General features: G+C 38.4%; 3 protein-coding genes and 3 non-coding genes across 10 annotated transcripts; 4 read left to right on the top strand and 2 right to left on the bottom strand.

Moving 5' to 3' along the window:
• Positions 1-3,663: 3,663 nt before the first annotated feature.
• Positions 3,664-12,335, bottom strand: LOC137941468 (uncharacterized). Its single transcript, XM_068786899.1, has 4 exons — positions 12,168-12,335; positions 10,092-10,877; positions 4,906-4,946; positions 3,664-4,764 (listed from the first exon to the last, which is right to left on the bottom strand). Exons 2-4 carry the CDS (start codon positions 10,414-10,416, stop codon positions 3,871-3,873), a joined length of 1,260 nt encoding a protein of 419 aa, XP_068643000.1. The 5' UTR covers positions 10,417-10,877; positions 12,168-12,335; the 3' UTR covers positions 3,664-3,870.
• Positions 12,336-12,939: 604 nt separating this feature from the next.
• LOC137941014 (polypyrimidine tract-binding protein homolog 1-like) lies at positions 12,940-18,429 on the bottom strand. 4 transcript variants are annotated; one of them, XM_068786214.1, is made up of 11 exons: positions 18,063-18,151; positions 17,055-17,109; positions 16,743-16,952; positions 15,823-15,885; positions 15,647-15,720; positions 15,445-15,540; positions 14,516-14,573; positions 14,332-14,436; positions 14,164-14,245; positions 13,886-13,998; positions 12,940-13,670 (listed from the first exon to the last, which is right to left on the bottom strand). In XM_068786214.1, the coding sequence occupies exons 2-11, from the start codon at positions 17,064-17,066 to the stop codon at positions 13,209-13,211; spliced, it is 1,275 nt and encodes a 424-aa protein (XP_068642315.1). In that variant the 5' UTR covers positions 17,067-17,109; positions 18,063-18,151; the 3' UTR covers positions 12,940-13,208. The 4 variants fall into 4 exon arrangements, 3 of the variants coding, with proteins under 3 accessions (XP_068642315.1, XP_068642314.1, XP_068642316.1); XM_068786213.1 differs by lacking the exon at positions 17,055-17,109 and having other exon boundaries at positions 18,063-18,429; XM_068786215.1 differs by lacking the exon at positions 17,055-17,109 and having other exon boundaries at positions 13,578-13,670; positions 13,933-13,998; positions 18,063-18,429.
• Positions 18,430-18,694: 265 nt separating this feature from the next.
• Positions 18,695-24,573, top strand: LOC137940534 (RNA-binding KH domain-containing protein RCF3-like). 2 transcript variants are annotated; one of them, XR_011110329.1, is made up of 10 exons: positions 18,695-18,787; positions 19,273-19,897; positions 20,254-20,685; positions 20,763-21,020; positions 21,123-21,395; positions 21,605-21,669; positions 21,795-21,874; positions 23,106-23,200; positions 23,372-23,504; positions 24,189-24,573. XR_011110329.1 is itself a non-coding variant. In XM_068785651.1 (8 exons), the coding sequence occupies exons 2-7, from the start codon at positions 19,316-19,318 to the stop codon at positions 21,841-21,843; spliced, it is 1,659 nt and encodes a 552-aa protein (XP_068641752.1). In that variant the 5' UTR covers positions 18,695-18,787; positions 19,273-19,315; the 3' UTR covers positions 21,844-21,874; positions 22,046-22,350. The 2 variants fall into 2 exon arrangements, 1 of the variants encoding a protein (XP_068641752.1); XM_068785651.1 differs by lacking the exons at positions 23,106-23,200; positions 23,372-23,504; positions 24,189-24,573 and adding an exon at positions 22,046-22,350.
• A 1,242-nt stretch (positions 24,574-25,815) lies between these two features.
• Positions 25,816-25,886, top strand: LOC137942269 (small nucleolar RNA Z267). Its single transcript, XR_011110513.1, has one exon. It is a non-coding gene; the product is annotated as a small nucleolar RNA Z267 (small nucleolar RNA).
• A 178-nt stretch (positions 25,887-26,064) lies between these two features.
• On the top strand, positions 26,065-26,149 carry LOC137942273 (small nucleolar RNA R44/J54/Z268 family). Its single transcript, XR_011110517.1, has one exon. It is a non-coding gene; the product is annotated as a small nucleolar RNA R44/J54/Z268 family (small nucleolar RNA).
• Positions 26,150-26,494: 345 nt separating this feature from the next.
• Positions 26,495-26,573, top strand: LOC137942278 (small nucleolar RNA snoR122). Its single transcript, XR_011110522.1, has one exon. It is a non-coding gene; the product is annotated as a small nucleolar RNA snoR122 (small nucleolar RNA).
• Positions 26,574-27,384: the final 811 nt, after the last annotated feature.

The raw sequence follows: 27,384 nt of genomic DNA, 5'->3' as shown, positions 1-27,384 counted from the left end.
GAGTGGAAGTAAGGTTTTATTTACTTAATAAATCAAGTTAAACAAGTCTGTTGAATGCTGGCATTGTACTCAAAGTGGGTTCTGGCTTACAGTTTGAACTGTGGCTATAATGCTAACTTTTTCTTCATAAGGAAAACCCTTCTTCATCATGAATAAGGCAGTTTCCCAACTACTTGGTCTTCATTTTTTAAGTCAATGGTCCTAAGGTAGCCACTGTATCCTCTTTTAGTTCATTAGTACTGCATGCACAGCTGGTGGTTTTTCAGCTAAAACAAACCTCTCCAACCACTATAATGCTTCAGAAAAGAGTTAATTGAGACAGAAATTATGGGATAGAAAGAGGCTTTAGAATAGAGTTAGTGCAGCTTTTAAAAAAAGAGTTTTTCTTTTGAAGATAAGACTTGAAAAAGCATCAAAAGCATGAGATGGGGTAGACTTTAAGTGCATACCGAGTCGAATGAGTAAATGCTTCCAGCTACACACCACCACCATTCAATCCACCGTTTCTCTGCTGGATTTGAAGACAATGACCCTAGCCACTTCACATCAAACGAGGTATTCAATGTTCTAACAAAAGAAAACTTCATAGCTGTACACAAGTTCAAAGAGTAGAAGCATTCAGGTGCAGAAAGACAACCGTGACTATATTTGCCTGTATCCTCAAGCTTTATATCAACCAAAGAACATGGTGCCTTGTTGTTGTTTGCAGTATATTTTGTGTCTCACGGAGTTGACTTGGATTTGGGCTCAGGCGATCCCATTTCAATCGAACCTCAATATCACTCAACAATCAGTTTAACTTGAGTTTAACTCGGTGAGACCTTGTCTTATTTTTGTTTCCATGTTCAGCCTGGTAACTCTGTTTTTTTAGGATTCTAACACTAAACCCAGATGCAAAAACCTTGACTTGCAGCTGCAACCAAGGTGGTATCTACCCTCATTCACTCCCCTTTGAATTAAGGGAACTGATGTAGAGCTGAAGAAAGCTTTTGGTGAGAGAAAATTTTCCACAAATGGAGTTGGGGAATGGCCCTCCACACATGGGTTCACATGGTGATCACATAAGAAAGCTTAGCTCAAGTAAGTGGCCATGTGCAGCAATCGACGCAAGCAACTTGAGCTTTTTCTTCGCTTTCAACAAAAGAACGATCTACTTCCGAGTTTCTTCAACTGCAGAGTGGCAACGACTCCTTATCATCATCATTTTTTCAACAAAAAAAAGGAAAATACCAGTGAAGAAGCAGCAGCAAAGCAGATTTATTTGGAGCGACAACTCTAAGCAACCCAACAAAGACCACTTGCCAATGATGTGGTTCCCTTCTTTTCAGTATCAACTTGTGGCCTCCATCAACGGGGTTAGTGTCGCTTTCTATAGAAAAACAAAAGCAAACCAATATAAAACTAATTCAACATTAAGATTTTTCATTTTTCAAAGATACCCAACAGCAACTCATATTCAACATTGATGCATCTTCACCGTGATAACTCACCTCATCAAAGATTTCTCGTTATCAAAAAGACATCTTCACTGGTACTACAATTCCTAAAAATTATAGCAGACAAGATATTAATGGTGAGATGAGGTTAGAGAAGCTGTCTATCTTCGAAAACAACGGTGTGTTGCTACATGTGATGCACCATTGGGGCAAGTAAGGTAGGTGGGTAGCTTGCAAAGGAAGAGCAAGCAGGGCATTTAATGGAGGTGTTACTCCTACTTGGTGAAAAGGGAGAAGGGTCAATTTCATTGTAAGAAACTAGAGGAACATGACAGGTGCCCATGGATGTTACAAGTCAGGGTGATGGGTCCATCTTCTTGTTACTTGGGACAAAACGTACTAGTGCTATTTAGGGTTCTCAGTTGGATCATCTGCCAATGTGTCGTGGTCTGCACTAAAGAGTGTAAACTGTTCAGTGTCACACCAACAAAGTCACATGTGTTAGGGCATGAGACTGTCCCTTTGAATTGACCAAAGTTGCAGGCTTGATGAGGAAAATTGAGGTAACAGATAAAATATAATTAGGGAAGAAAAGGAGGAAAGGTGTTTTCATATCGAAATATGGCATGGCAGCTCAAGAAAAAGATTTTTTTTTTTTTATAAATTTTTAAATAAAAAAAATCATGGTTGAGCAATCCTTATTGACTCATGTACGATCTTACAAGTTAACAGCTCAGAGGGGCCCAAGGTAGAGGATGATGAATGATGAGTGCAGCAGCCATGACCACTGACGAGCACATGCTGTGTAAGGAAAGCTCAATTTAGCCCACATTCCTCTCTTTCACTTTCCACTGTTCGTCTTGCTTTCATTCTGTGACTAACAGTAATGCCACGCCGGAAGAGTGCTTCTTTTTCCTCCCTCACATCAATCCTCGTCCCGTTTTGCATCTCTCCGTTAATTATCTTCATGGCTCACGAGGAAAGAAGCATTCTGCTTCACTCTTTTATCTTTAAAAATTTGATAGAAAGTGTCCGCAGTAACGTGACTGGGTGGAGAATTCATGATTAGCCGACACTGTCCGTTTTACTTTCGCCCAGAAGTAGTGTTTGAATTGAAATACAGATGTCTTTAATTCTTATAATTTGCAGACGGCTGATTTCATGGGCGCCAAACCCAGAAGGGGGGTTGATCACCAATCTTTTTTAATGTAAGAAGAGGTTCAGTAGGAAGAAATCCTCTGGCTCACCAGCACGGTTTCGTTGTAAAATCTACCATGAACTTTTGCACCTGATTAACTTTTGTCCTCATCTCTGAGAACAACCGATTGAGCGGCGTGAATGATTTAGGATCGTTCGTAGTCCCTGAGGGAATCTAATGGGTTGCTACAGACGTTTTTTCCGAATCTTATCTGTTTATTTGCTACAAGCCATGGAAGTGGACATTTTGTTGAATACTTCCAGTTGCAGTTTTTGGGTGGAGGAGAAACCCAGTTACTGAGATATCTTCTCTGAAAAGGCGAGAAGAAATGGAATACACATGTGAACGATATAAAGTTGTTAAAGGATGATTACGGCACGATGTTGACGAACACAAAGAGGTCGAAAGAGAACGGGAGGAGGTGAGCTTTCCACCATGGCGGTCAGAAAATCTTCTTTATTCTCTAGTTTCTGAACCACATTTGAAATTGAATGGAGGGATGGAAGAAGATAAAGCCGCGAAGAAAATAGGGTAAAAAGAAAAAGGGAAGTTGTGGGATGACGGGATGGCTCTTTTCCAGATTAAATTTTCACCATTGATATGCACGAACATCCGCTCTGCATCACTCTTCCGTGCAGACAAACTTCTCTAACCAGTCTCGCCATTTTTGTTTTTGTTGTCTTGTTCTAGAAATGCAGATTATCTTTGGCACCGAAAGACATGGCTGAGTATGGGATACGTGCCTTGCTACCATGTTTACGTACCAGATGCTACAAAACCAGAAAGAGAGCCGGCAAATCTGTTATGAATTGGATTTAGAAGAAGAGGTCAAGGAAGCTGGAAGTTCAGAGTTCAATCCAACCCACTGCTACCCATGGGTTTACTTTGATGGATTCTTTTGGGAGAGTAGGTCAATTGCCCACATATACCATGTCCATCTAACTTAGGTTAACAAACAGACTCGATTTTTTCAATCACGTCTCTCTGTGAAGCGTAATGAGAAGCTTAATTACACTGACCAGCAAAGACTTGAAAAAACCAAGACCATCAATCATCCATGAGAAAGGCTGACAACATCTTTGTTTGGGGAAGCTGAAAACAAAATGAATACCCTAATGGTCCTGTTAATGCACTCTGAAAGTGAAAGTGAAAGTAACCCAATAGGAAATTTTAAAGCTCAGAGGGCAGAAAGTTCCAAATACTAGCCAAGTTAAAAAAAAAAAAATTTCACCATTTCTAAAATATCGGATCTGGTTCAGCCATTGAACATTCAACTGCTCGATCAATAGATTTCCTTGACAAATGAACACCACTTTGCTTCACCTTACCCTGGACTTCTTTGCCTGCATTCATCTTCATGGAAAGTTGCTTCTTGAGACGTTGTCTGTTCAGCAAAATCATGCTGTTCCTGGTCTGGCTGTGCAAAGCCCCCACAACAAAGTCATCAACCCGTCCACAGCTCCAAGATCTTGATGGGCCTTCCTCTCCAAAAGGTCTGAGCCATGGAAGTCCACCCCTCAGCCTTGAAATAGACCTTTGGCTAGGGAAATTCTCATCGTCTATTCTCATGCATACTGGACAAGGTGGATCATGTTTTTGAGTCTTGGGAGTCGTTTGCTCTAAGCATTCAGCATGATAAACATGGCAACAGGAGAGGACACTAGTCACAGGCATATCTCCACTCCTTGCGATCCGCGGAGACCTCTGTGACAGGAACCGGTCACATAAAGCACATTTGGAGGCTCCAAATAATTGTGTGGCACTCATACTCTCAGCTGCCAAGCACTCAGACACATCAATACAATCTATACTGGTGGCACTGCTCCACCTAAAACCTTCCTGCTGGCTAGTGGGCAAGTCTTCACTTAGAGTTTGGATGGACTTGGAACTCAAATGGAGCTCAGCAGAGAATGGCCGGTCGTCCAAACTGAAATTAGCAGCTGTTCCATGGACTTCTCTTTCAGATACTCGGCATGAAAAGGCTACAGGGTATACAGGTTTAGACATAAAAGAACAGCGGCTGGAAAAGTTACAATGAGGTGGTACAGGTCTCTTCGAAATTGACTCGTATTCACTATTATCTGAAAGGGAAGAAGTTGATCCACCACTATGTGGGATTGCTGAGGTGCCCTGCAAAATGCATAAACCCATTTGGCAAATTGAATCACTTAATGTGAAACTGCATGTCAAATATGACACTGAAAGAAGCTTCAAACAATGCGCAAGAACAAACATGTGCATCATAGAGAGTGTCAAAGTGTGTATGTATACCTCTCCAGAAAGTACAGAAGCTGTTGGTGCAGATGATGACTCTAACCAAAGAAAATAATAGAAGTCACTTAACAAGCATGGTGCATAGTACAGAAAAATCAAAATGTACTTGAAATTATGTATGTAGAGAACACAAAGAAATCATAAAGAAACATACAAGCTGTTGAATTTATGGAAAAGAGAAAAATACTTTATTAACTTAATGTAATAAGAGTACGTGAACCTTTATTTACAATAGAGCAAGGTAGTAGAGTCCAATTACAATTAAACTACCTTTGTCCCAATTACACCCAAACTCTAACACTAAAAGATAAGTCTTAGCATAATTAAATAACCCAATATAAATAGAAGACTAACATAACTAAAACAACTTTAAATTAAAACTCTTCTGTGAGACCTACTTCCATAATAATTTTGGCTCTATAAGACTTCTTATTGTGTAAGACTCATCATGCCACCTCATGTGATCATGGTAAGTCCATATCTTATGGGTTTGGGCTCATCTTCCAACACACTTGGATATATAGGCCTTCCTTGGTCGTGTGGGCTTGGGCCCATCTTCCAACACTCCCCCTCAAGCTGGGGGTGAGAGAACATCGTCAACTTCTAGCTTGCTGCAAATGATATATAGGATCTTCTTGTATAAAATGGCATATAAAATGCCAGTCCTCCATATCTTCCAACACTCCCCCTCATGTTGGTGGTATCTTCCATGAGGCCCAACTGGCATAAGATAAGTAAGAGTAAAATCAATCCAAGCCGTATGACATTGTTCCATACTCCAGTCATAACCCATGCAAGATGTAAGGCATACTCCTATCTTCTGTAGGTAGTGGGTCTATACGCAATGCTCAGAAATGTAATAAAACTCCTCTATCACCGTGTCTAAACCCTAGACATCGACTCTCAAGTGGTAGGAGTAATAAATGTCAATTAAGGGGGGTAACAGGTAACATAAATATAATAATAAGTTCCTCCATCACGGTGTCCCAACCCGGGCACCAACTCTCAAAGGTAGAAATAGGTGATAAGTAGGTAATGCCTGTCATTCACAAGACGGCGATAAAAGACCCATGGGTATATATATAAAAAAAGTCTTAATGGACTTATAACACCCATATATATGTATTTATGTATGGACTAAAAATACCAATCGAAGCAACACACAAGAGGTTGGCCCAAAGGGGTATTTGAGAGTCAAATAAAGGATGGTAGGAGAGAGACTGCCAAATAACTAATGGGCAATAGGTAAAGAGGAAGATAGGATGCTAAGGCCACCATTTCTTCAATAATAATGTCTCATCCAAAGAGACATAATAGTTGTAGCTGAAATGGGCTTAACCCATAAAACACGTACCAAATAATAAATATCCTTGTAAAAGACCCATGAAATAATCTGATGTTGCAAATACCTCAAAATAATAATCCAACTGGACAAATAGAATCAAATAACGCCGAGTCAAATAGTAGATGAAAATAGCCGAGTCGTGGTAGAAATATATGTAACACTTGAGACCCGAACCCGTATATCCGATGCAAAAAACAAGTGGACCGAGTCAATTGACCCGGACCCGAGTTGACTCACTGAGTTGGTCCGACCCACTGGATTAACCCGAGCGGATAGAATGAGTTTGGCAGATTTGGTTCGGGATGGCAGAACCAACGCTAGATTATATAAGTTTCCTAACTTAGGAAACGTGTAATTTTGCAACAGTCATCGTCTTCCTCACGACGCCGAACAAAATGGAAAAATCAGAGAGCAGAACCAGCTACGGGAACAAAGAACAACGAAAATCCAGCAATAGTGTGTCTTCTTCCCTGAAAAGCACTGGTTTCTGAACAGCACGGCGACGAACCAGCAAGATCAAACGTTGTTGACGCCTCGAAAGAGATTCAAAACACTGGAAAAGTGCCGTCTTCTCCAACAATGGCGACAGGACTGTGATTCTCGACAAAGATACTCGGAAATCTATCGGCAATAGTAGTGGAATTATGATAGCAAGGCAGAGTCAAGCAACGGCGCAAAATAATCTCGTGGATTTGCAGAGACGAAGGCGGAATTTTCCAAAAATAGCAGAGAAGATATCTCCCAAAGAATCAGCGAGGAATGCCAAATCAGTCAGCCAGCATTGCAGAATATTTTACAACAAAGCACCGTTCTGAATCGATACAGAGACAATAGAGAGATTATCATATATCCACGCTCACCGCACAGACTTTCGCTATTGATGTTCAAAGCCCGATGATGATAGCGGTGATGACGGCTAGAGTGAGAGAAAACCTGCAAAAACTAGTAGAAATTGCCGAGACTCCAGAGAGTGGTGATGAGATAAGATCTAGCAGAGGCAATCACGGGAAATCAGCAACGTGATGAAGCCTGAATAATTGAGACTAATCCAGATATGGAGACGTCCAAACTGTAATATATATCTTCCCACAGACGACGCCAAGGGCGAGAAGCTTCAGAGACATAGAGGGATCGTCGCGGTCAGGGGTCATGAACCAAAAACTCCCGGAAATAGAATAACAGTATAGAGGTGCTTTAACTTAAAGCAAACAACGGGTATAGGGACTGAAAAAAAGAAAAATACGAATCCAAACTGCTAGAGATAATAGATCAGAAAAAGATCACATTATCTATGTGGGTTGACCGAGTCAACTCACAGAACCTGCTCTAATACCATGTTGAATTTATAGAAAAGAGAAAAATACTTCATTGACTTAACGTAATCAGAGTAAATGAACCTCTATTTATAATAGAAGAAGGTAGTAGAGTCCAATTACAATTAAACTACCTTTATCCCAATTACACCCAAACTCTAACACTTAAAGATAAGTCCTAGCATAATTAAATAACCCAATATAAATAAAAGACTAACATGACTAAAATACCTTTAAACTGAAACTCTTCCGTGAGACCTACTTCTATAATAATTTTGGCTCTGTAAGACTTCTTATTGTGTAAGACTCATCATGCCACCTCACGTGATCATGGTGGGTCCATATCTTATGGGCTTGGACCCATCTTCCAACACAAGCAAAGAAAAGAACATAGAAAAGGCACCACTTCCCAATCATTGTTTGTGGAATTGCAATCTCCCAGGGCCATACACAAGAAACTAATTGGCTGCATATGAATAATATATTTCTGTATTGATTGTTTCAGCATATCACTGACTAACATGGAGGTCTCATCTGCCATATTGGTTAATATCCAACTGACTTTGAGATGTCTGGTATAGCAATTGAAACATGATACTGGTATTGTGAACCTCTTTCATTTTAAAACTAGTTTAGCCATTGATTCAACAAGCCCATTGTTTATTTCCTCCGAGTGAAAGTAGGATTTGGAACTTGATTTGCAAAAAATTGCCCTAAAAAATAAGAGGTGCACCGCTATATGTTAATGTGTACATATAACATTTTAATCCTCAATATTGCCATAATGAGAATGTCTGAGGATCACTGAACTAATCGCAAAGTTTAGGTGCCCAATGCAAAAAAAGTGACTGGTGCATCACTCTTTCATGAATCATTCAACTCAATATACAATTCTCACTCCATCAAATAGATTGCATGGTGAGTTTTGGAGGACCAAAAAGGAGTAGCTTACAAAAGCTGGCAAGTATCAATCTTTACAGATACTCTCCACAACCACATCACAAGCCAATATAGACCTACCAGAGAAAACCAAGTGTCAGAGTGGTTTTCTTTCACTAAAAGGTTTTCTTTCCTAATGCAAAGTGGCAACAGAATTATAAATGAAACAAGCTACTGCTTCCCTTCAACAATTGATTAAAGTGAACCAGATTAGACCCAACAAAATTTCTCCACAAATGAGGAACAAGGTATTCTGTTCTTTCTCTCCCTTGATAGGCGACTTCACACCAGTGTTCTTAGCTCTGTCAAGACAAGAGAATAGCTCTGCAGGGCAGCTAATCTCTTACCCGAGCCAATCTGTCCTTTCACCATCCACTTTGTTGTTTGAAACCCATCTCGTTCTTGGACACTCTACTTAGTATTTCCGGATTCCGCTGAAGTACACTAGATTTCCAGCATAATTATTCTAAGTCAGGCAATTCTGATTGGACTAACCTTGCAATGTATTTTAGATTGGTTTCTTCTTAACCATTAAAAGCTTTCACAGGTGGTTGCTCTACAAAAACACTCTGTAACAATTAATGCGAATTAGAGAATTTCATTATCAGACGTGATAATTAATGGATTAATCCACCTCAACTTCAAAAAAGGAGATTCTGACCTCTAAAATATTGAAAACATATGCTTAGCTTTAATTCTCAGTGAATACAAAAAGTAAACCCTCATCCTATAAGAACCGGATCTTATCAGATGCAGCCTCCCAAAATTGTGTTTACACATCAAACATTGCTACCTAAAACGTCTTGCCACCCCCATCTATGAGGGCATAGCCCTGAATGCTGCTTGTTTTGTCAGTAATCATGAAACACTTTAGTGATTCAACAACCAAAAAGCTTGTAATAGACCAGACTACCACATGCAATTTTCCTTTTGATGGCTCGGCATCAATCAACAATAAACACTCCCCCCCCCCCCACAAATTGTACTAGCCTAATACACTCTCTATTAGTTGCACACAATTTCATCCTAGAGGTTGCATTTTAACAACTAAAAGGCTTCCTCCCGCTTCTCCAAACCTAGAGGGCCCCAGCAACATCAATGATTGTAAAAGACATCAACAATATTTATCATTAGCTCCATAGATATCGCTGAAGATAGGGAACAATCAAACTTGACAGAGCAACTGCACCAAAGACTGTACCGATCAATAGACAGAACATCTGAATATCCTGCATGCAAGAAGGTCCGACAGTTCCAACCAGAACGTAAAACTCAACAGAAACAGAACTGAGGGTACAAAGAAGCTCATTTCCAAACATCAACATATGCATCTAAACTGGAACCCACTAAAGATTCAAAATTATGCTCAAATAGCTAGATGAGATAGAACAAATTCAATTGTACAGACTCACCCTTTTTACTTTCATCATAAGCCTTCTCGATTGATAATACAGGAAAAGGACAACAAAATAATAGAACTCCAAATCACAAAAATAAGGTAACCACTTTTTTCCAATAAATACAAGAGACTATTAAATAATTTAAATCGGCAATAAGCATGGGAAATCACATCGTACATAGCATACCTCTTACTGCAGTGGAAAGAAACTCATTGACATGAATCCCTTGTACTGGTGGAGACGTCCACTGTTGGCTATGAAAACTATCAGATGGGCTACTGAAACATGACGCACCACCATCAGATGCAGGATATACATGATTGGGTAACTGTTCTCCCCTCACGCAGCTCCTGCTTTCTTTACCATTTGAGGAAAGGGAAGAGCCATAAAGTAAGTTGCCACCATGTGAGCTATAGGATACCCCTTCGGGATGGAAACAATAATCCCATCTCCTCGACAGCGGAGGTGAGAAGCTTGTATTAGTCCTCCAGAAGGGCTCGTTGGGGCTCATGGACAAGTCTCCACTGCCTGCATGGGACCCATGTGGCTTTGCAGCCACACAACAAAGTGACCCCGTCTTAGCTATGTTCTATTACGCAGTGAAGAAATAATTGTGGACCTACACAATCCAGTTGCTGAATGATGACATTTACTCTACAAAAACTGATTGCAGTAGTTCCTTTCCGAATGTTGTTTTTGTCACAACTAAATTAAACCTGTTTTATGTTCTCATAATTTTATGGGACCCAAACTCAAAGGAGATGTATAAACAAAAACCGTCAACTTCAGTATGAGATTTTCACTGGTGACAATAATTCAGAGCTCCCCATCACATCATTAGCAGTTCCTAGCCAATTTTCCATCAGCTCTCTGGTCAGAATCAGTGCTACTCATATAACTGGCCAGCTGTCTAATTGTCATTCCCCATGATTCTTGAAATGTTCAATTAACTCAGTGAGAAGCACTCTTATTCTGCAAAGGAATTGTAGAAGAAAACGACTCAATATATAAGAAACAAAGGAGATCACTAGGATATCATCAAATCATATTCTCACTGGAATTGGATACAAGAAACAACCCATGGCCAGAGAACCACAGGTAGGCGTTTTTAAAAGTAAAAGATCAGCAAGTAAACAGAACACAATAAAACCTACATCTTATTCATAATAGGCAGAATACAGCACATGGCATCGAATGGACAGGAAAAAAAATGAAAAAAATAAAATAAATCTCAAAGCAATTGTATTGAATAAACAATGAGAAGAACATTTCAGAATAGGAAGCATGAAAATGGAGGATTACCAAACCGTCAGAAAAGATAAAAATCTGACATGTAAAAAGAATAGCGAACCATAAGGAACATTTTAGAAAACATAAACATTCTTTTAGCACAAGCCAAAATATTTTATCCATATAATACAGCCCCATATCACATGAACTTAGTTCATTCTATACCATAAACAACACGAGGAAGACCCATTTGAACGCCCAACAATCTTATTGTTCAAATAAAGCTATCTAACCAAAAAGCAAAGAGAGAAGATAAAAATGCATATATATTCGATGCACAAAAACCAGGTCGAAAGCTGAATGCAGTGTCAATATGAACTAAAAGAGAAGAGGCCGGTAATCCAAAACGACAATTCAAAACGCCAATAAATGCCAGAACAGCCTCTCAAAACCCCAATTTGCTCAACAAGAAGGAAGAAATACAAGGAAAAAGAAAATGGGAAGCAATACAGTCGGCCATTTGGAGCTTAAGACATGTTGGAAACCGGACCCTTTACAAATGAATGAAGTCCATAGTCCAACCGGAAAATTTTTATTCACTCTAACACAAGTTTCAGGAACAAAAGAACATTGTTGGGGTAACGAAAAGAATGTGTCAAATGAAAGATACATGACACCAAAATCTTAACGTGAGAAAAAGAACAAGATATGACAAGATAACGAAAGACATAAAAGCCGGACCATAGAAATCTCAACTACATATCAAATACCAACCAAACGAAATCCAAAAACTAAAGAAATGGAAAAAGAAAAAACAAACAAAACAAAAAAGAGAGCACAAACTGTATCCAAATAAAGACTACAGAAAACACAGACCGTACCATTTGCCCCCAAACACAAAAACAGAAAAGAAAGAAATCCATACATCCATAGGAAAGTAACCAGCTCACAATAGACAAGAAAATATATATATAAAAAAAAAAGGCAGGCAGACAAGCAAGCAGCAGAGAGAAGAAGAGAAGACAAACTTACAGCAGCTCTTCGCAGCAAAAAAAAAAAAAAAAGTCACATAAAATAGAAAGATGGAAGACACTGTAGAAGTAGGAATTGGTAGACGAAGAGGGAGTAAGAAGGGTAGTTTTTGAGTGGAAGTATGAGTGTGTTCGCCTGCCTTGTCTGGTGTTTTCTGGTCAAGCTAATGCTTTATAGCAGAGAAAAAATATCCGGACAGAAGAAAATGCCCCCAGATTTTGAGGAAAACTCGCCTAGGTACCAATCTTCAAGTCTAAAATCCGATCCGACTGGTCCCAAATCTTTTGCGTGGGTAGAACTAGAAACTAGTTCAAACAGGCGAAAAATGATAGTTGTAACAAGGCAAGTATGAAGCTGATTGATGGTTGCTATTTCATTTAATGACCCACTCCTTTTGTACTATGCAAAATGATATTAATCATAAAAAAAAGGGCCCCATCGTCCCAAATGTTGTAAAATATTATATATAATATATTTATTAGAAGGATAAAGTGAATATTGCTATTTTGATGATCAAAAAGTAACTATTAGAATTCACATGGCCCCCCTTAAAATAAGAATTACAATTTTTTTTTATTTTTTTTTGTAATATTTATCTAAGGGGTATCGTTAACTAAGATATCATTGGTCCAAGGCGACTCTGTATAGGGAGTGAACTACCCTAACATCAGACATTTCTGAGCTACAACATATTTATACGAATTGTTGTTTTCATTAGAATCTCTTTCTTATGGACGCAAGGACTAGTGCACCAAACAGAGATATCAGTAGATAGCTATAAACATAATACTATTATTAAATTACAACAATACACAAGCAAACTATGACACCCCCCACACACTATGCTGGAAATTTAAGGAAATGAATTCTTATGCAAAGGTCATCAAAATGCAACCTCAAAAGTTTTAGGGGGGTACAGAAGATACCGATAGTAAATTACACTGGATTTGCCTCTGTTCATTGATCCAAAGCAAAACTGGCTTTGACATCCAATACCTCTGTTTTCCCACATTCCAACTACCACCAGGATCATTCGAAGCACTACGCGTAATACAATGGAGGCTGCCCTGCGGAAGCTGCACCGCCTGCAGGTCGGCCATTCGGCTCATGACCCAACTGAGGCGGCATTGGCTGCTGAAAACCACCTGCTCTTGCAAATGCAGCAGGAGATTCAGCTGAGGTGCCAGGAATACTGGGGCCAGAATAAGGAACACTGGATGGAACATATGTTTGTCCCAGATAGGCACCACGGCCTGACACAAATGGTAGCCTCCCTGCCGATAAGCTTGGGTCCCATCCCATTCCAGGCATAGCTGCACTGGGGACAGGAGGTTGAGCACCGGCTGGATACTCATTTCCAACATACATCGGTGCAGTAACCTGTGGACTCTGCCAGCTACCTGCAACTGCCGGCATAGGAGTACCTGGTCCCGGAGGGGGTTGTTGCATGCCAAGAACTCCCGCATCTGGGATTGTGTAGTCTCTGCTTCTGTCATTATGTGCCTGAAAACAAACCAGAACAATCAATTCTGGGAAAAACATGAACAATAAAGCACATAAGAAGATTTTAAGTGTCAAGAAGCATACATTGACGGCTGTTTCGTTTCCCTTTTTTTCCAATCAATGTAGGACCACACTGTTCATTTCTATACAGAGACATTTTTAAAAATTTTCTTTTCACTGCTTTTTTGGGTATGTGTAACCTAAACATTATATACCTTTACATTGAGATCAGTATGACGAGAGTATGACAGATGAAGCTTACAGTAGCCACCATCATAGATGCAATGTCCTTCTAATGCCTCTTTAGCAATTGCAGCAGTTGTGACATCTGAAGAGAGGAGGACAAACATTAGCTTACTACCATATAAACAATCTTTATTCAAGAACAAAGGTTACTTAGCATATGCAATGCAGTAACTCTGACAAATTATCTACACAACAAAAGTTCAAGGAGATTAAAGGGACTGATACCCAAAGGTTGGAATTAACCTACCAGGGTACTGAATAAGTGCCTGCATTCCACCATTCTTCTCAAATATGGCAATCTTCTGAACAGTTCCAAACGCTGAAAACACCTGCAAGACAGGCCCAAATAGTCAACCTACAGATTCACAAACAAAGCTAAACACAAGCACCCGGAATTTAATAGGAAGGCAATTACCGTGTGAAGAACATCAACTGTGACAGCATACTGCATATTTTCTATTGATGCCAGAAGAACGTTACTCTCAGGTTCTTTTTTCTTTCCGTCAGGACCTACAGTTGGCTGTAGAAACATTATTAGAAAGAAATAGCCCAATTAAAGAATTATCACACTACAAACTCTACCATTAGATGGTACCAACCTGCAGTGTTCCTTCAATTGCAGAAGGGTTGACAGGTAGGTATGGATTTGTGTAATCCCTGTGTGCAAGAAAATTCGAGGTAAAAACATGTGATGCCGCAGTTTTACTTTCCTATGCTACTAAATCACAGATCTACAAACCAGTTTCAAAACAAACAAAATTCCAGGTAGGAAGTATCTCGAAGGCCAACTTAACAACAATAAAGAGCAGACCTAGGTAATAGATGAACCAAAAGACAACACTATGATATCCAGACACTTACGTGAAAAACAAACTAGAATAGAATATTAAAATATAACTAAAACGCACCACAAAATAATGTTGAGATCAATCTTAAACATAAAATAGAAGGTGGAAGGAAAAAAAACCTCTCCTAAAAAAAGAAACGTTTTTTGTCCTCATAATGAGACCATGTCCCTCACCATTTTAAAAAACCAAAAGGGAAAAATAACTAACTCATTTCAACAATATCATAAGGTATTAGGATCTTGAATGAAATGTTTGTACAAAATAAACATCACCTAACCACAGTGAGTATCAAAGAGTCTGACCTGTCAAACAGGTTCACACACACACATATTTATATTCCAGACTTTCAGCATTTCATGCAGCACAAAAAAATACCATACGATTGCAGAGAGTCACAATATGTAATACAGTGGCTTTTTCCAAAAGAAAGTCATGAGAAACTTAAAAGTGCAAAACAGTATGGTGGTAGAATTAAAGCCATGAAAGAAAAATGGAGGGATTACTAAAGGAATCTACAATCTGGGCAGCAGGCCCTAGAAAATAAAAGCAGGAAAAATAGTCCACCTAAAAGCTACAGCCAAACAGGAATCAAGTAAATGATAGATATAATAAAGCAAAAGCTCTGATACAGCACACTCAGCAGCATGCCTACATGAATGACAGCATATGTTTCTACAAACCTGCTGCGATGTGACTGAAACTTGATATTCAAATCTGTATGAGCAGAAAATGAAATGCGCAAGTGACATGTGTTAACATGCTCTGGAAGCAGGTACCTGAAGTTTTCAATTCCACAATTATTTCTCCAGGGGAAAATAAAGAGAGAAAAAAAGAAGATAAAGCTAACACCTACTCCAGATCAACATAAGATAGAAAATACACCTTGGTATGCTTCTACCATCCAATGCATTTCGTGCTGCAGAAGCAGTCTCAGCATCACTAAACTGGATTAATGCCTGTAAGAAAAGGAGGCATATTACTTTAATAACACAGTTCTCAAACAAATTAGCTGATAAACTTAAATTATAAACACCAAATAGCAATCATAGAAATGAAACCTGAAAACCAGCAGCCTTTTCAAATGTAGCAATTTTATGCACAAATCCAAAAGCAGAAAATACCTGCAAGAGAATTTGAGATTAAATAAGAGAGTGAAGTAAAGGTCACAAGAAACACAAGCAGACAATAGTTAACACTTTTTTTTTTTTAAATGATGTGTATAAACGACAACAGTTATGCCTTAAAACAGCAATATATTCAAAACTGTTGCAGAAGAGATGAGATGTATGCATGCTAAAATATCAAATGTAAAATACATCAGAAAATAACAGATGGTCAGAAAACAAAAACAATGAAATAGACTGGTGCATTTCACCAGTAGAGAAAAACTCTATGCAATAACTTCATCAGCATATTTATAAAATTAATATCATGAAAAAGCAAATCAATGAGCACTATTGTACTACAAATTATAATTTTCAGAGCATTATGATAAATCAAAGAAGAGGCCACAGGGGTATCCAAGAAAGCTAAGATACTTGAATTAGTGATTGACTTGTAAGACCTGCTTCTATGCAGGTTAATGGAACCTAAAGTCAAGCTACAAATGTCACAGGAAGCTCAGACAGAAGAATACCATTAATGGACATCTAGGTGCAAAAAGCTATGAATTAATTATTGATGGTAAGAGGTAACAAACAGATGTGATATTCCCCCAATGCAGTAGGCTGTCAACGAGGATTTCTCCGAGTTAACATGGACCTGCCGATCCATGCATAGTATGTCAACCAGAAGTCAAAGAATCAAATGTACATGCCCTGCAAAGCTAATGCATATTAACAACCACTTTGTTGTTTCCAATAATATTTCAGACATATGGATCAAGCAAAAGGCAAAATTATGTTTAAGGTGGTGACCTTCCCACAGTTTAAAAATGAAAAGTAATATAGTTGAAGTGAGTAAAAAAAAAAAAACATACCAAGTGAATGACATCTATGCTGACATCTCCAGCCTCAACACCTTCAATTGTCACCAGCAGGACATTTCCAGCCACATCCCCAGAGCCCTTGTTGTTTACAATTTCTTGCCTATTTGAGTACTGAATATATACAGTTTTGCCACGAACTTGAGCTGGCTCTGATGAAGAAGCATAATATGAAACCATTGAAATTGCCTGATTAAGGTCCATCTGCAAAATTGCATCACCCGGTCTTATCATTCCATTAGGTTCAGATTGAAACAGCAGAGTTTGAAATAAAAAAATGTTAGAAGACAAGTTCAGGCATTTTACTCGTTGAAACATGAATACATGTAGTTTGTCATAAGAACAGCTTAACTTTACAGTCCTGACAATACATTGGAATTAGTTAACATCAATATCAGACTCAAGTTTAGAACATAAAAAACCGTGATGATAATAAGCAACAAATGTTTGAAGACTAAAATTGTATGTCAGACAAAAAAATGCCCTTGTTGCAAAAACAGAGACAGTTCCCTGCTTATCCATTAAAGTACACCATGTAATGGCATTTCCTATACTCCCTAATGTCATGTAACAAATATACCAAATCTAAGACCTGAAAATTTTGGTAAAACAGAACCAATAATTTAAAAAAAAAAAAATTCCAAGAAGCAGTGTTTCTACCACCAAAACTTCTAGTTTGACTGGAGACACATACAGACAGAGAAATAGATAGAGAGAGAAGGAAATATGCTTGATATCAAGAAACTAGAGTCATTACACTTTGAAATTGGCAGCAACGGGGTTCCAAACAAGCCTAAGAAAGAAAGCTGCGAATGAAAACACCTACTCAAAGAAGCATTGACAACTAATGGAAAAACCTAGTAAAAGAAGCATGCATGATTACATTCATCAGGTAGATTCACCCAGCCATGTGAGGATCTCATGTCCTTGTACCTGCTGAAGATTAAAGTCATGGACGAAATAAAAACAAAAAAAAAAAGCGAGAAAAAGATAAACATGGTGTTCGATTATCGCATCAACAAAACAAGGAGATCAACCCATGAAATCATAAGCTAATTCCATAAGAACGATTTCAACTTTAGCGCCTAAAGAAAAGCAGATCGACTCCATAAGAACGATACGGATTCCAAATACCTAAGCCAACGAAGAAAAATTCACATCAACGACCTAATTCTTCAGAGATCGAAGAAACAGAAAATACCTAGACAAAATCCAAATACCTAAGCCAACGAAGTAAGAATACACATCACCGAGCGAAAGTCCTTCAAACATCGAACCACCAAAGAAATAGCAAAATACAAGAGCAATACTCACAAATTCAACGAAAGCCTGGTTTCGATTTGCACCGACGTTGCATTTGGTGTTCACAATCTTACCAAAAGGCTTGCAGAGCTCCACCAATTCCTCCTCTGTGCACTCCCATGGCAGATTACGCAGATGCAGCACCTTCGATGGCGTCTGCGTGTAACGGAATTGCGGTTGGGAAGAAGAAGTGGACATCTAGGATTAACCTTAGGGTTTTGAGAAAAAAAAAACAGAAAAAAACAACCCGGATGGTATCAGAGGAGGAAACAGAGGCGAACGAGGACCCAGCGGCCAGGGCAAGCAGGAGAGAATTGAAGGGCTCTCGTTGGGTTTTAGGGTTTGGCAGAGGATGGCTTGTTCGGAATCCAGAGGCTTCGCTCAGGATTTCTTTAGAAAACCCCATTTGTTGTTGCGTATGTGGCGTATATTTACGCCTGAACCAGCAGATAACTTATTAAATTTAAATTTAAAATCGATTTCTACGAAATTAATAATATTGTATTACTATTATTATCCGTTTTAATAATCTTATATAAATTATACAATTCGTAGGGGCCAATTCGTCATTTCCTAAAACAATGGCGATTCTTTTATCTTTTTTCCTTTTCCAATTATTTGGGGATATTTGGGCAAACCCTAGGGTAGAGTTGTTTCGCGGTTCAGAAGAGTTTGTCTCTGCCTCTGCTTCAGTTCTCTCATTTCTCTAGTATCTGCGCTTCGCTGAAGCATCCAAGGTGCGGAATTTATCTTCATCCAGATCTATTATGTTTGAACAAATCTGAGCTCGTTCGAGTCAATGTGTGTTCTCTAGTATTATTTGCGTCATAGCTCTCAATTCGTTTTTCGTTTGTTTCTGTACGTGCGATGTGTTGAGTCTGCATAACATTTCGGTGCCTTCGATCGTTCTATTTTTTTCTTTTTTCTTTTCGCTTTGTTTGAGGTTTTGATATGTTATTAGCGTCTGCATCAGGGTAACTTCTTGGTTTCTTAAAGCGTGTATAATCTGTAAATCTACATTTCTAATTGAAATATATGATATTTGATGGTCTGGTTACGAGGTTAAGCTGCTTGCCGTTTATTGGTTCTCGGAAAGAAGGTTGTCTTAGGTGTCGTAAACCTTTTCTGCCTAATTCGTAATCTGGGTTTTGGTTTTACTTTTCTTCTAAGCTCGCAGCTCTGTAAGCTTTTGATCTTTGTCAATTGGATTTTCTCATCGCAGGCATCTGGTTTACTTAATCTGCTTCTATTAGCTTTTCGGTGTGATGGCTGGACAAAGAAATAGCTATGGTAAACGTTCGCACACTCAATCGGACTATTCTGAAAACGGGGGAAGTAAAAGGAGGAATCCCGGTGAAGAACGAGAGCAATATGCACCGGGACCAGATGATACTGTCTATCGGTATTTGTGCCCAGGGAGAAAGATAGGAAGTATTATTGGAAGAGGTGGTGATATTGTGAAACAGTTGAGACAAGAAACTCAGTCCAAGATCAGAATCGGTGAGACTGTTCCTGGGTGTGATGAGCGTGTTGTTACTATATTCAGCTCAAGCAAAGAAACCAACGCATTGGAAGACTCTGGTGACTTTATTTGCCCGGCACAGGATGCGCTCTTCAAGATACACGAAAGGCTTATTGCTGATGAAACACCTGGTGAAGAAGACCTTGACACAGGCTCACGTCAGGTTACTGTTCGTCTACTTGTTCCATCTGATCAGATAGGTTGTGTTATTGGGAAAGGTGGGCAGATTGTTCAAAATATAAGAAGTGAAACTGGTGCTCAAATTCGCATACTGAAGAATGAACATTTGCCTCCCTGTGCCATGAACAGTGATGAGCTTCTCCAGGTATTGAGTGGTTTTGCATATTTCTAATGTCGAACTGCACCTTGCTGGTCTGTAAATATTGCCTTTTGTGAAGAACTGCAGCTTACCTTTTGATGAGTTCATATTCCTTTTTTTTTCTATGAGATATATATCCATAAACAACACAGATACATTCATACTGTTATCCTTGAGACATCTTGGCAAAGGCCATTGCATATCAGATAAATAGTGAATCCTTTGCTGTCTTCTATTCGTTCTTACCTCCATGGTTACAGCAGCTGCCTACATGATTTTTTTCTATGATTTTGAGATCATTATTTTGTCTATGCTGTTATTTTTTTAACTAAAATTGCTTTTGATTTTTGTGTTATTATCAGATAGTTGGTGAATCCTTAGTCGTTAGGAAGGCTCTCCTGCAAGTTGCGTTGCGCCTTCATGATAATCCTTCACGTTCACAGCATCTGCTAGCCTCTGCCATGTTAAACACGTACCAAGCGGGTGGCCAGTTTATGGGGCCTAACGTTGGTGCCCCTCTTATGGGTATGGCACCACTTGTGGGTCATTATGGAGGATACAAGGGTGATTCAGGAGGCGAATGGTCTTCCCAGCCTTATTACTCCTCAAGGGATGAAAGTTCTTCAAAGGAGTTCTGTCTTCGTCTGGTGTGTCCGATGGGAAATATTGGAGGTGTGATTGGTAAGGGTGGGGGCATTATTAAGCAAATCAGACAAGAATCTGGAGCATTTATCAAAGTTGATAGTTCCTCCGCTGAAGGGGATGACTGTATAATATCTATATCAGCTACAGAGGTAGACATATTTCTTTGTGAAATGCTCAAGTATCTTTTCTGTGTTTTGTGCTGTTTCTGACATGGACTCTCTTTCAGTACTTTGAAGATCCAGTCTCCCCAAGCATTGATGCTGCAGTTCGCCTGCAGCCACGATGCAGTGATAAAATTGAGAGGGAATCTGGTGAACCTTCATACACAACGAGGTTGCTGGTTCCAACCTCGCGTATCGGCTGCCTAATTGGCAAAGGTGGAGCTATCATCAATGAAATGAGGAGACTTACAAGAGCAAACATCCGCATAGTTTCAAAGGAAAATCTTCCAAAGGTTGCTTCAGAGGATGATGAGATGGTTCAGGTAAACCTATTATACCCAGCAAGTATATAAATTCTGATCTTGAACATTTCCTTTCTGCCAGAGTTATTTTCTGATAGATTTGAGTTTTTTATTTCTGGTCAGATAAGTGGTGACATAGACTCTGCTAGAAATGCTCTTGTACAAGTAACAACACGTTTGAAAGCCAATCTTTTTGAAAGGGAAGGCGCTTTGCCTTCTTTTACTTCTGCTGTTCCATATTTCCCTCCGCTTTCTAGTGAGGTAGTGGAAGGATCAAAATATGGCAGCCGTGATAGTAAGCCACATGCACGTGGATATTCATCTTACTCAAGTGGATATGGTGGCTCAAGTGATCTGCCTCATTCTGACAGCTATGGAAGCTATGGTGGCTCACAGGTACTAGTTCTCTGAGGTTAACGATGACATTTGAAATTTGCATATATTATATATGATGTGCATGATTGCATACGCTTTTTTGTGATGAATGCTTTTGATATACTTTCATTGGATTTATAATGCTGTCTCATTGTCTGCCTTGGTTGTCAAATTTGCTTTCTGCTCTTTATTTACTCAGGTTTTTTTTTTCTTATTCTGTTCATTGACAGAGTGGTGGAGGTAGTGGCTATGGAGGATATGGGGGATATACGTCTGGTCGTTCTGGTAGTGCCATGTAAGAAATCGGTTCTTTCTTTCTTGAATTATTTTAACAGTGCCTGCAAACTTAAACATTGTCGATTGATTATAATTGTTGTATATAGTAACCTATCCATGAGCCTAACACATGCTATTTGTCAGGTTATCTAGTCATAGCTCTGTTTCTCATGGTAAACATCATGGTTATTAAATCAATTCAAGTTGAAGGCCAGGAAAGGAAGGTATCCTTCATATCACTCATGTCATTGTCTGTAGGGCTAGGTCATTTGATGTACTGGTAGCTTAATCTTATTTTTGGTGATTTGCTATCCTAACCTACCAAACCCACCAGTATTTAGATTTCTAATGCTCCTATTTTTTCACATTGTTTCCTTCCCTTCCTATTAAAACAGCTGAAATCCATGAAGCCCAGGAGCCTGCATACTATCTATTTTGATGAAGCCTCAAGCCTAGACCAGAAGACCTGATGAACAAGATTTGAGAACCTTATATCCCACCTTGGAAGATTTGTTTAGGAGGACCAATACTATCTGGCGATGTTATTCATCACTCAATCTTGTCCTGGCCTTTACGTATCACCAAGCTTTGTATTTGTGATCTTAAGGGCCTTTATAGCCAGCCCACCTTTATGTTTAACTGCAGTTGTATTTTGCTTTTGAGTAAAACCAGTACATTTGGAGGCTGTGACTGTTTCATCCTTTCAGCTTATTACAAAATCGTTTAGATTGAACTAGAACTAGTGCTCTTTATGTGGTGTATTTGATCTTTGGCCAGATACTGTAAGACAATCTATTTTGTAGTGGAAAGACCGGATGCCAGTAGTTCGTAGGCTGGATGTTTTTACGTGGGAAGCTTTAGGTTTAAAATATTCTCTAATCTTCCTAAATGTAGAAACATTGCCATGCCTATTTTGCTTTATTTTTGTAAGAGTTGGCCTGTCCATTACATTTCTCTAATTTGTCCTCTCTGCACAAAAAGCTCTAGAGCTAACTGTTGCTTCCCCTGCATTTTGACAAAGAAAGTCATTTATGTTCCATGCCAGTGATAAGCCAATCCCCATTTCTGAAGTACTGAACAATACCTGTCTGTGCCTAAACCTTTTATATGCTCGTTACTTTTACATCATTGTACCTTGTTCTTGTGTTTCTTTGAAAACGCTGTTATTTATTTGTCATTGTCACTTCCCGTACTGGTTTGTGGGACATGTGGCACATTGGACACATAACTGTTTTTGGTTGTTTATGTTTAACTCTTGAGTAAAAGCATGGTTCTGTCAGTTTTCTTTATGAAATACAGAAGCACTGAAGAAATTTTGTTCCTTGCATTTGAAAGTTATGACAACATGAGGTGGAATCACCGATCGTTCGTGTAAGAATTAAACATCCAACTGAAGTTTTCAGTGCTCAAATTTCTTTACAAGGTAGGTGGTTGGCTTGTTTGGTGCTTGTTCAGGTTATTCAGGTACCGGAAATGTGATGATGAAGCATGATACTTGGACTAATTTTTGGGAGAAATTTCTGGTGAGAAATTCTACTAAATTGGAACAGGTGGGTATACCGAAGCATTCTTTTCAATAAGAGTCTAGGTTTACTCTTCTCTCTGAAAAAAAAAAAAAAAGGTTTACTCATTAAAAAGAGGAAAAAGGGTAATAACGTTTTCTTGGAAATTGGGTCTGCAATGCTATGTATTTAAATAATCGTGCATGTAACATTATGCAGGTTGGTTGTGTTATGTTTTCTGAAAGGAAAGTAATCCATCCAAAAAAAGGAAAGAAAAGTAAGTTTCAATGGGAGACACCCTGTGGACTCCATATGCTGTTCTTGGTCAAAGGTTGTTGATAATATCCAAAAGGTTTGCATGTTGTTATCATTATCTTTAATTTAAACTTAATTTGTTAGAATTTTCATATTTCTTCCCTTTTAAGTGGTTTCTGATGTTGATTTTATTCTGTTATCTGTTTCTCTTGTACAGATGTTGGGTTTGAATCCATCTTCTTTCTATTTTTTAATGTTTTTTTTTTCTATATGATGGTTTCAAGTTATATATTCTACTATTTTGATATTTGTTTAGAGGCATAGAGTGTTGTTTGGGTGGAGAAGGGCCAGCTTTGTTGCCACAGGGGCGTTAATTCAACTGCTTTTCTGATACTTCTAAAGTTCGGTGGTCCTTTGTGCTTTTGGTTGTTATCTGCTAAATATTTTAGTGTTATGTCATCATGCCAAAGCCTATTTACTGGATCTTGTCGTGTCTCTAGCGATTATAACTTGTTTTTTAGTTTGGAACTAAATCTGCCATAATTCGAAAATGGCATTATATTTTTGGTCATGTCATGGTGTTTAACCTGCTTTAGCTTCTTTGATCGCTCTGCAGTGGCATTTTTCTGTTCAATTTTTTGATTTTTCTATGTTTTTTTCTTTTGGCATAATAACTTCCTGGTGAACAAGGAGTGCTCAAATTTTTTATTTTCTCCTGATATTATGTTGTTGACTTGCTGTGAAATTGTTGTGCTCGAATTAATCTTGAACTCGACTGCAGCTAGTGGGCTATTAAGGGAGACTCGGAAGCTTCAAGGCGCAAGATGGCTTAGAAGGCACACTCACCTTCATTAGGCATCTCGTGTTTTTCATTTGCTTTTATGAAGTGCGTCGAACCTTCAATTGGGAGAAAAATCTACAAATTAGGAGCAGTTTCAAGAGCTACGGATTAGAGGAGAGTAGGAACTATAATGCCTTAATCAGTCTTTAGTCGTCTTGAGGTTGATCCGAGTTTAGGACGTTTGTTTATAACGTGATGTAGACAATTAATTCAATTTTGTTTTGTGCAAAACTCCATCGACCGTTTCGGCCACCATTGTTACCCCTCATTAGAATATTGTTTTTGCTTCTCCAATGAGTTCAATAATTAACGAAACAAATATATCATTTTGATTTACCGGAGTGTACTTTGCATTTTGGGTGTATTGGTGAGCTGTAGGATCACAGATTGTATTTTTAATAAATTTAAAATTTTTTAATTATTTTTTTTTAAATTTGATATTTGATAATCATGTGAGAGAACTTGTTTTTAAAGTGAAATGATATTGTTAACATTAATTGTTATTATACCCTTCATGGCTCTTTAACTATGGGATTGGTTCCTAATAATAATAAAAATAATTATTATTTTGCCCATTAACTTGACGGATTTTATTGGCTATATTTAAATTTTTTGGTATTTGACAATATAACAACTAGGTTTGTAATATAAAAAAAATTCAAGAATTAAGTGGACGCCATTTTAAAATTACTTTTGTTTTAAAGAAAATTTAATTATTATTTCATGGATTTATTACCCTTATTAGAATTACTCTTAATAAGTTCCAGAATTATTTAAAAATATTTCGTTATTTTATTATTATTAAGAGGGCATTATTGTCCCTAGTGGGCTTGAGGTATGCTGGACCGAATCTAATCTGATTCATCAATGTTTACTCAGCGAGTCAGAAAACCGGTCGAATGCGAGTTAGAGTAGCGCTCTAATTTCTGCGAGTCTAGGTAGCTCTGTAATTTCTCTAGATGTTTCGTTTAGCGGCTATATCTATCCCGACGGTGATGTAAAAACCCTATGCCTTCGGGGTCAGTCTCCTCTTCGCTCTGGTCTGTGGCCGTTCTCCGTAGCCCAACCAGTATTTTTTGCTTTTTTCCGCTTAGCCTGGCTTTTAAGATTTATGTTTGGTATCGTATTTGCTTTTTAATCTTCCATTCCCTGGAAAACTTCCTCGTATGTTGATTATGAACGGAGTTTTCTAGGTTTCTTTACAACGTCTTCCCGAGCGAAGAGGCTTCCAACCCCGCAACCACCCGCAAGCAAAGAGTTTGGGTTAAATGGCAAGGGAGGTTGAGCTCCTGTAAGTTACAAGAATGGGGTTGTTGGAAAAATCTTCCTTTTTCCTGATTTTTCCAATTCCACCCATTCTGGTGATTTGCAGTTGCTCCTCCCTTCCCGTCATGCCCTTTTCCTTCTTGATCCCAGATCCGTTCCTTTTGATTGTCCTTTTTTTGTTGTTCTATCATATTTTTTAATGTTTATTAGATTTTGCTTGCGTTTTGATTTATTTTTTCTTTCCTCGGACCAGTTTGCCGCCGTATTTTTCCATTAACAAATGTTGTAATCTTTTTTTTAGATGATGCCTATGATGGTTTTAAATATACTTTGAGCTTCTATTATGAAAAGATTTTTTATCTGAGGCATTATACGTCTCTGGACGGAGAGCTTGATAGTTTCATCGCAAGTCTTGTTTTTGTAGAAACTAGTCACTCTTTATCGTCATAGGTTAATGTGATTTATTCACTGGCATGTTTTTGTTCATGGCAAACGAGATAGTGGTATATGTTTGATGCTTGTGAAGTTTCGTTCTAGAGAAATGTGGTTCACTGCAAGTGACGATAAAATAGACAGGGACATCTGCACCCCATTGGGGGATGATGACTTGGTCTTGGGAATCTCTCTGATGCATATTGTGAATCAATTTTTTAAAACTTTAGTTTTTCGATTTTCCTGTTTTGTTTGGCTACTTTTTTTCTTCTAGTTTTTTAGTAGCCTTGCTCCTTAGTTCGGTGGAAGTAATGTTTTGTTGCCTGTGAGGGGTTTAAATATACTTTCGATTTATGTCACCTTGAAACGATCTAAATCTGACTCCTTTCTGCAGTTATTTGTATTGTGTTTCTTCATGAAAATGTCTTTTGTTGTTTTCTTTATTTTTTTCTTGCTAGTTCTTTGTTCGTTAAAAAAAATGCTGCCTTTGGTTGTTGTAGTTACGCTTTCAAAAGTTTGACCTTTTATTTTTTCCGCTGAGAATCATCTGCCAATGATGTACAATTCTTATGCACGTATTATCGGATGAAAGATGACGAGATGCTGTTTGTCACTACCTCTGAGGCAGTATCTTCATTGGCATATGAAAAGTCCCCAATTTTCTTTATGTTGGTTTGCACCTTTCTTTGAATCTATCATATAGAGTTGGTTTTCTCTTGTTTCTTTTCTGAACTTTTTAGTACTGGTATTTGATAGTGTAATATGTTCTTATTGTTCTTTGATTTCCTTTTCACGTGCTTCTCTGTTTTGTTGTAAATTGCAGTTTACTGGTTGATAGTTCGGTTGTTTTGGTGTTCTCAATCTTTGCTACGGAAAGTCTTGCTTAATCTGATAGTCTGGCCTCGTTTTGTTTCCTATATTTTGCTAGACCCCCCCTGTTCCATCTTATACTGTTTCAACATCGTTTGGGTTGAAGAATCGGATTAATGTTGTTCCCTAGTCCATGTATTTTTGAGTTTTTCTTGCTTCGCTGGCTGGCTCTCAGGTTTGGAGGTGTGTGAAGTGGCTGTTGATGCTATGATTATTATTGTTTATAATAATATTTGTTTGAACTTTGATCAGAAACGGGAGATTAGATTCAAAGCATTTATGGGTAAACAAAGCGGCTTTGTTCGGAGCTATTAATGGGAATGGCAAACAAATCCGTTGCCGCCGAATGGCGAGTCTGACGAGCAGCAGGCGAATTCTTGTTTATCATCCGAGCCATCAGAAATTTTTGCAATTTATGAAGATGCTTTCTTGGAAATGTCTGTGTACTCACCAACAAATTGTGATTTTTCCATGTAAAAGTTCCCCATTTTATTCAACTGTTATATATCTGGACAACTTTTAACGTTCTTCTAGCTGAGTTTGTTTTTCTTTCAATATGCTTCTACTC

The sequence above is a fragment of the Aristolochia californica genome, unplaced genomic scaffold (assembly GCF_029961685.1).
Source record: "Aristolochia californica isolate CCGP_79_NKW_82.1479 unplaced genomic scaffold, dmAriCali1.0.hap1 SCAF_9, whole genome shotgun sequence".
NCBI classification, from domain to species: Eukaryota; Viridiplantae; Streptophyta; class Magnoliopsida; order Piperales; family Aristolochiaceae; genus Aristolochia; species Aristolochia californica.
Note: the sequence above shows the minus strand (reverse complement) of the source record. Positions and strands in the feature narration are given on the sequence as shown.